The sequence below is a fragment of the Cryptomeria japonica genome, chromosome 4, assembly GCF_030272615.1.
Source record: "Cryptomeria japonica chromosome 4, Sugi_1.0, whole genome shotgun sequence".
In the NCBI taxonomy this organism is placed as follows: Eukaryota; Viridiplantae; Streptophyta; class Pinopsida; order Cupressales; family Cupressaceae; genus Cryptomeria; species Cryptomeria japonica.
The window spans coordinates 27,508,904-27,518,524 of record NC_081408.1 but is presented as its reverse complement, the minus strand read 5'-3'; the positions used below and the strand labels follow the sequence as shown (position 1 = coordinate 27,518,524).

At 36.0% G+C, this 9,621-nt stretch overlaps 1 protein-coding gene across 1 annotated transcript; it reads right to left on the bottom strand.

Moving 5' to 3' along the window:
* Positions 1–1,126: 1,126 nt before the first annotated feature.
* On the bottom strand, positions 1,127–2,892 carry LOC131874724 (caffeic acid 3-O-methyltransferase 1-like). The gene is made up of 3 exons (XM_059218618.1): positions 2,169–2,892; positions 1,757–1,821; positions 1,127–1,606 (listed from the first exon to the last, which is right to left on the bottom strand). The coding sequence occupies exons 1-3, from the start codon at positions 2,866–2,868 to the stop codon at positions 1,316–1,318; spliced, it is 1,056 nt and encodes a 351-aa protein (XP_059074601.1). The 5' UTR covers positions 2,869–2,892; the 3' UTR covers positions 1,127–1,315.
* Positions 2,893–9,621: the final 6,729 nt, after the last annotated feature.

Genomic DNA, 9,621 nt, shown 5'->3' with positions numbered 1-9,621 from the left:
TCCGCCAAGATCATCGTTAGTAGCATTGAAATGACTAAACAAAGAAATCCACGATTGAAAAATCTACAGCTTACCCTGAAAAATAGATGCATTTGTAAACGATATTTTCATACCAAAATACCACCAAACCAAGAAACATGATTCGATCAATTCCTCTACACAAGAGCAATAAAGACAGTACTCTAATATAGTTTAGAAACACGGAGGCTACATAGGCAAAATGGGCTGATGACTTCTCTATCAGAGGACTGTGTCATACACAACAAATGACAAGGTATGGTTTTGTATTTATTTTTTAGAAGATTAATATTTTGATCTACATCTATACAAATGAATCACATCACATCTACATGATTCATATTCATTAACGAAACATTTAATATATTATAATAATAATAGAATTAGGATAAAATAATACCATTAGCCAAACTCATGCAAGAATATAACACTTTTTAATGATTTATTACATTTAGAACACTCATCAAAACTAATCCAAAACATAAAGGAAAATCGTAAAGATATATAGTTTCTAAAATCATGTTTATAAAATAAATGATACAAATAAAAATTACTATATCATTTGAAACAAACGCAATTCCAATAAGGAACTATAATTAAATTAGGATATAGACATTGCATTAATCAAATCCATGCAAGAATTTACCACTTCTTAATGGCTTATTACATTAAGATCACTCTTATAAAAAGGAAAATCATAGAGATACAATTTTAAAAATTATGCAAATAAAATACATGATTCAAATAAGTTTATTTCTAACTTAAAACAAAACTTGTTATAATATATAGGATGATAATAGAATCAGGAAATGTTAACACCATCAACTAAATTCATGTAGGAATATACTATTTCTTAAAGAATTACTACATTTATAACACTCTCATCAGAACTAGCGCAAAACATAATGGAAATTAAATAATTGATCCATATGATAATTAAAACACACACATCATATTTAAAACACAAAATCCTAATCCTTATATAAATCTTATTTTATTTAAACATGTATTCACTCACTCACACTCACATTCTTCGTGTTTAAAACACACAACTCAAATGCTTAATGAAATATTACTCTAGCTCTAAAAATATTCTACCGATAAATCAAATTCACAAAATGAAAATTTCACAATTTCTTGATTAAAGATCACAATAACTTAATTTATGTAAATAAAATATTAAAATATTCCAGTCTTGTCCAATGGAATGGACCACATATGGTTTAGAGCTTTGCTATATGGATATTACCATTTATTATTATTTAGCATGTACTTGTTATGCACTTCTTCTTACTTACTATTTAGAAACTTCTATAAGTGCATGATAGAAAGGTATTTCAATGATACTATAACTCTTAAACCCTGCTTTATGAAACAAGTCCTTAAATTCCTCCTCTGTTCTCTCCTTTCCACCAATGCAACCAGCCATCATTAATAAATCAGACATTAGTCCCACTTGTCTTTTGGTTCCTTTTTCTTTATCAATGACCGCATCCACAATTAATACCTTCCCATCTTCTGGTGTAGCGTCATAGCTATTCTTTAAAATTTTCAAACAATGTTCATCATCCCAATCATGCAATATCCTCTGTAAACAAAAGAATTCCAAAAACTTATTGTTTGAAAAGTAAATTTCCATTTAAATAAAATATAATATTTAAAAAATACAACTGTACCTTCATGAAAAAAGTAAATTTCCATTTAAATAAAATATAATATTTAAAAAATACAACTGTACCTTCATGAATACTGCATCTGCTGATGGAATTTTCTCAAACATATTACCCTCCACATGCTGTACTCCTGAAATTTTAAATCTATATGAAAAACTCACACTATATTTTTACTCCTCATAAACTTGATTTAACATTTAACAGAGTAATAATGAACGTTCTCTTAGAGCACAATCTAAAATCTGCATTTAGATTATAAAGAAAGCAATCTAAAAATAGAAATTAATTGACATGCAGATTATTAACTGATTACATTATATTTTTTTCTTTTATCATGAATGTGATCTGAAACGTTATTGCCTCATAGAATTTAAAAACTAAATAATAATTATAATAAACTGTAAAAATCTAATCTGGAAACTCTTGATCAGCAACCTCTTCTCTATATAAGGTTTAGAGATGGAGATGGTTACAGACCTTTTGCGGGAGCAGCAGTCCTTACAACATGAGGAAGGTCGAAATTGATGCCATGAATATGGGGATATTCATTAACAATTGTAGATATCGCAGAACCTGCTCCTCCTCCAACATCGACCACACTCTTGAAGCTCTTGAAACCACCATACGCCTTCAACACAGAAGCCATTACAGAACTTGTCTGAGCAGTCATGGCCTCATTGAATATTCTATTTGCCTCAGGATTCTTGCTATTGTACTCGAAAAGGTTCATGCCATTGGCCTTGGTGAATGCTTGGCTGCCATCTATGACAGTATCATGAAGAAACTGATAAGCTTGTGCCATAATATTTTGATTCAAGAACAATAGAGTGGGCGCACAAGATTGTTGCGCCTCATTATTTGCCAGCAATTTAGAGAGGCCAGTTGGGCCATATTTTAATTGAGGAATGCCTCTGTTATCCACTGTGTTCTCTTCAGTAAAGACTCCAATGGAAGCCAGAAGCCTCATGATTCTAGAAAGGTAGTCTATGTGGACAGGTTTGTTTGTGGAAGCAGAAATATGGGAAGCAATTTCCTCCATGGAGAGCTGGTTTTCACTACCAATAATGTCAGGAATGTTAAGCAAGACAGCTGCTTGAAGGGCCATGGGCTTGGCTGCTGTAAGAAATATTTCATAGAGCTGGAGATGTGCCTCCATGGAAGACTCTAAGGAAGCCATTTTTGTCTGATTGATTGTAAACTTGACAGAGGAAGGCAAATATGTGTCATCTATTACAAACAAGTTTCAATTTATAGAAAAATCGTTGATATTCCAGAGACTAAAGGAGGCGTGAAACGTTGGTTATTCTTAGATATTGAAAAGTGTTCAACACAATGTCGTTCGCGATGACGTTTACGGGTACCCACGTGGTTTGAATTGTGTGTCTTTTGCATGTGTTGTGAAAACTAGCAATTGAAGTCAATATGAAGGTGATGTGGTTGTCCTACCCTTTTTGAAAATTTCAGAGGTTCAGCGTATCGTTCCTTTTTATTGTCTGGTCATGCAAAATGTTAATGAGTGTCTTAGTTTTCTGCCTTTGTTTAGGAGTCTTTTCAGATTTGGATGGGTGTCCTTGTATCAATAATGTATAGAAATTAAACAACTTTTTATTCCCTTTTTGCCCACTAGGCTTGATTTTCGAAAAAATAATGTATTTTTTATTTTTAGATTGTTAACTTTACGTTAAAAATTAATTGTAATATATTAGTAATTTTTAAAATCAATTACAATTATTTTATTATTATAATTTTTTATATTATTTTTAAAAACCATAAATTAAATTTTAAAGTAGTTTTATTTTCTATTTAATTTAAGACTTATATTAAATTATTATTTGTGAAATTCATAATATTATTTAAATTAAATTAATGGATGTAAAATTTAATGATTTTTATTTCATTTTTCATTTTTAAGAATTTTACAGAAATAAAAAAAAACTTTGACATAAATTATAGAGAAATCAATTAAATTATAACTATTATAAATTTAATTTAGAATAATGAATTAATATTTACAACAAGTGTTTAGTTTTAGATTTGAAATGTATTAAAAATTATCTATGAATCAAATACTTTTGAACTAATTTTTTTTTTTTATAATATAACTAATTTTCATGACAACAAATTTGATATGCATGTGAAATTGAAGTTCTCAACTCTTATTAGACTAATTCAATAAATTATGGAATTCAATACTTATTTTAGTATATATATTACTTCTACTACAATATACTTGTTACTTCTACTATAATATACTTATTTTATTAAATTTATTACTTCTACTACAATTATTGGGAGTACCTAACACTTGTTATTTAAATTAAAAAAAATATATAGATAAGTAATATCATGTTTTTTAATTTATTATTATATGCTATATTTTCTTAATTTTTAATATAATATAAGTGTTAAATATATTTTTAATATAAGATAACAAAATTATACCTTTAATTATATTTTTTATTTATTTATTTTTTTAACATATCTAATAATAAGTTTAATGTCTAGCTAGTTAATTATATATTTAAAAATTTAAAAAAAAAATTAATTTTTTTAAAAGTTTATTTGATATGGACAAAAATTTTTAGATGATAGAAATCATCATGTTTGTTCAATTTCCTCCTGTGAGTGGCTTTCAGGCAATCTTTTCAAATTTTCTTGGTTCTTTTGCCTCTTTGAAGCCTCTTTCATCCTTATCTTATTACCCTAATTTTTTATGGTATTTTTAAATTGCTTCAAGTGAAATAGAAGTACATTTTTACAAACTATTCTAGCCAAATGGTATTTTATATTTTTTGTCATATAAAACTTCAAATCTAGATAAATTTTATACAAATTCAACTAAATGGAGATAATATTTCCACCTTGATGATTGATCTATAACATCATATCCTCAAACACCTAGTTGACCTTTTAATTTATACATAATTATCTAGATTGTAAGCATAACTAAAATTTAATTTGGTTACAAAGGCGACCATTCATATGATCTAAAATCATGATGTAAATAATTTATCCCAATCATAGGTAATCATATCTATAATATCGCATAACCTTACCACTTCTTCGACCAATTTATATTCTCAAATAATATCTTACTCATTAACATTCCTAGCCATAAAATGGACAACTTTAGTTAGCTTGTCTACTAGAACTAGGATAGTGTTGTGTTTATGACAATTTGTAGGAAAACCTAAACTAACACCCATGCTAACTGCCAACCATTTGTGTTCTATAAAGTCATGTGGATACAACATAAGACTATACTGCTCATGTTTTTCTTTTACCTTTTAGCACTGAAATATCAAACCCCAAATTAAGTCACAATAGCCTTCATTTCAAGCAAAAAAATGTGTTATTTCAAACTATGTAATATTTTAGCCACTCCATAAATGAGTAAAATATGGCATTTTGTGCACCTCAAATATAATTATAAGCCTTAAATTTTTAGTTTCTAGAATATAAATGCATCTTTTGTATCTCAATGAATGTCTATTCTATAAACTTGAGAGAGGAAGGCATATATGTCTGATGTGCATAATTCCTAGAAAGAAAATATTCTACAAATGAATCACTAATGTCTATTCTTTAAAAAAATATTATACAAATATCATTAATGTCTTCTGGTTCCTTTTTCCTTATCAATAACCGCACCCACAATTAATAGCTATTCTTTAAACTTGACAGAGGAAGGCATTTATGTCTGATGTACAAACAAGTGTTGTCAATTTATAGAAAAATTGTGTTCAACGCAATATTGTAAAAAGTTTTTATTGCATGCGTTGTAAAAACTGGCCATTGAATTCAATATGAAGGTGGTCTGTTTCGCCATATTCAAACTAGCCATTGATGTAGTCATATATTTAAACTTGTCCTTTGCATGATATATTCAAAGTAGCCATCACAATCCTAGACTTCGATTCCAAAGAAGATTATACAGCTTGCGTGTATTCTCATCCTTCGGTAATTAAAGAATAGACATAAATTACACATATACTCCCATCTTTCGCTGCTGTCAACTCTTCTAATTACACATAGTTTACCTAGATGTGGCAAACATTTGGCGTCGTTGACTAGGCAAACTCAGGAAAGGAAGGAGTGGATGGTGCATGGACATGATGGGCCTACCAGTTGGTGAGCTTAACCCAGAGGCCGACGACGCGCAAACAAAGCTCTACAATGGAGAAGACACTACAACAAGGGAATTGTCAATCTTGCTTTAGGTGGCCATCGAGACCTATGTCTGAAGGGAGGCCACAAAGGCTGACTTCCCAACAAGTGTAGTGTGGACCGCACTGGAAGTTAGCCCCGCAGTGAATCGGTTGATGAACAACCTCCCCCGGTTGCTTGCACAGGCATCACAAACACAACAAACTCGCCTAGAGGAGATTGCCCGTGAGGAGCGATGGCAACAAGTCCTCCAATAGTACGAAGAAAATAGTCATCGCTGGGAAGCGGAGCGTGATGGCACGAGGCCAAGGGGAAATTGAGCGCTGAACCTCTAGGAGGAATAAAGAACATTCTATACTATAATAAATGTGTCGTACTATTGACATAAATTGTGTCCGATGAGATGACTTAATAAAGAAGTGCTCTATTTTCATGTGTTGTTTCTATTTATGGGGATGTACAGGAATTAATACCCAATCTATTAAACAAAGATAGAAATAAGAAAGCAGAAACTAAGGAGTGGGATGCCACACATAGGGCCTTGATTTTGGAACAACAAGTAGAACGTAGACGGAGGTTGAGGCAACTTGCCGAAGGATGACCTGCCGAAGGGTTGCCCGAAGGGAACCAAGGAGGTGTCATAGAGGGTGGAGAAGCCGAGGAAAATTTCTACGTGTTGCCAGAACACCGTAGGGTGAGAAGCCATGAAGAGTTTTTGGAGAAAACAAGGCTACGAAAGAATCTGGTTGAAGAGACCTTGGATCAGTTCAGGAACTTATCCCTTACGTCGTGTAGTGAGGACCACCGAAGGGAGCTAGCAGCAGATGCAGGTGAGAATGGAGTTGAGTGCAATCGTAGGTGCGGAGGAGCCACAGACACGATAGATAGAACACCGTACCCCCAGTTACTCAAGCAGGAAACACCACTGGTGCTAGAGGGAGTGGCGCGGGTGCTTGATGGACACAGTCACCTCTGGGGACACAACCCCTATCAATGGGCAATAGGCAGAAGCTATCAAAATTCATTGGCAATAGGAAGGAGGATACCATCAGGCACTGCAGAACCCGTGAAACCATATGGGCGGCCAATGGTGGCATGAACTAGGATGAATGGATGATGTAATTCCTAGCGATATTACAAGGAGTTGCCATCGACTGGTACTTGGATATTGATAAAACTGCAGTGGCCACATGGGACACACTGCGGAAAGCCTTCGAGAAGGAGTTTCACCTACTTCGAGATGACAATGAAATAGTAGCCAAAATCTATGGTACAAAGCAGAATAAGAACGAGATGGTCCGAGCCTATAGTCGACGACTCAAGGAACAATTGGGGAAAATGGAGAGTCAACCAGTGGATGGTTTGAAAAAGAGATGGTTCATGGAGGGACTGAAATGCTCCCTTCGGAAGAAGATGAAAATTTTTCCACCAACCTCATACGACGATGCATATGATAGAGCGATGTATCTCGAGAGTGAGACCAAGACATCCAAGAAGAAAAAGAAGAAGGATAGCTCATCCGAGGATGATGACTCTTTCGAGGGAAGCAGCAACGATGGCGAGTCTAGCAAAAAGGTGCAAGCCTTGCAGAAGGACATGTTGAGGATGATGAAAGAGCTGAAGGTTATGAAGGGAGGTCCGAGAAAGACTGACAAAGGGGAGCTTTGGTGCACGGAATGTAAGACGGATGGCCACACGAAAGGCTCCTGCCCAAAGAAGGCCTATTGTGATATATGCTAGTTGATGGGACATCCCACAAGGGAATTCCCCTACAACATGAAAACATGAAACCAACAAGTATTGCTTATGCAAAAACAACCAAATACATCAAGTGGTGATGGAAGCTCCCAGGCGAACAACAATGCAACATCGGGGGGCTACCGAGATAACTCATGCGGAGGACATAACAACAATAACAACACAAGGAGCTAGATCCAATACAACTGCAAAGGCTGACCGATGATACAATGCAAAGCGTGCAACTAGTGGGGGCACTTCACCCGAGACTACTCGAAGGGAGATGCCACATAATATTTGTGCAAATGGTGTGGACCGGGAGACCACGAAGACGCCACCTGCCCGAAGTCGAGCATCATCTTGCTCAATATCGAGGAAACCAAAGAAGAGAAAGTGTTGGTCGTAACCCAAGCCCAAGTCAAACAACCAACGTGCATGGACCCAGAGACACAGAAGCGAAGGGTATGGGAAGCACAAGAAGAAATTGAGAAATAGATATGAGAAAGGGCGAAGGCGAAGGGTACGGTGGGTACTTCCAGCCGACCGGAGGCGAAGGAGGCTATACTAAATAAAATTTTAAAATTGGAGGTGCCTATGAAGGTACACGACCTCTTCCAGATGATTTCTCAATTACGAACGGTGTTGCTGAATAATCTCTCCCAACCATGCACCAATACCAACCACTGCATAGATGTTCCTTGGGGGTCTATAATAGACCCCATGCTACTGGCATTTAACACTGGAAGGAAACCGACCATTGTGGAGATGGGTATCCTTGGCACCATTCTAACCGATACCATCATCGATGGTGGATCAGGAGTGAATGTTCTTCTAGAAGAAACCTGGCGGAAGCTGGGGAAGTCGACACTGTGGTAATCTACATTCAATCTGTTGTGAGCAAATCAGCATGGAATCAAACCCATCAGGACACTGATGGGCCAACAAGTTACCATCGATACGCAACCCTTCATACTGGACGTCATGGTAATCCCACTAAAGAAAAAAGGGTATGATGTGATCTTAGGGAGAGGGTGGCTGGTAGCAGCCAAGGCCACCCACAACTGGAAGAAGAACACTCTATCTATGGAGAATGGAGGAAGGATTTTAATCATAGACCTTGGGACATAGTTGGTTAGTGAGGAACTAGCATCATCTTCAGAATCAGAGGGTGAAGGAGAAGGTGACCTGAGGAATGAAGGACGGGGCTGCAAGGAGCTCAATAACGAAGGGATTCTCAAAATAGGAGAGTGCTTTGAGGATGAGATGGGGTTATTGAATGGGCTCTTTCACTGGCAGATTGAGGATTATAAAATGTTCCAGAGCTACAAGGTTGAAGTAGAGGAACCAAAGCAAGTAATGGAGGAGGTGTACCTACCAAAATACAGAGAATATTGGAAGGGAGACGCCCCAAACCTCGGTGATGAAGATAATCCCAAGATCATTCATGTTGGAAATGATTGGAACCCTTTGTGGAAGGCCTCGGCCTTCAAAATATTTATTATTCTTCTTCTTCTTATGTACGGGAAGGACACCATGGTTCCTATAGAATTTATGGTTCCAGGTCTTCAGATGACCATTGAAAATAGACTTTCCATCAACAGGTCCAAATTGAAACCCTACCACGAGAAGCGCGCAGGGGACCCGAGAGGCCGAAAGGACACCTGAGAGTCCGGAGGGGGACCAGAGAGGATGCAAGCAGACTCAAGAGGCCGAGAAGGTGACTCGAGAGGCACGGGAGCAAAGTGGGAGACTCTCAGGCGAGGCAAATCGAGAAGGATGAAGGGAAATCTTAAAGACACGTGACCCGAGCCGAAGACTCTCTATATAATTAGATTAGGAAATTGAAAATCTTCATGCGGTGAGGCCCCGTGTGGTGGGACACCATACAATGCACCACCGTCAATGGAGGTCATTGGTCTAGGATGGAACTCGATAGGTATTCATCCACTGTATGACCTTCCCAGCCACCGTACGATACCACACTTTTAGGTGACCCCCAGTCAGCATACAACTTAGCCACTGTATG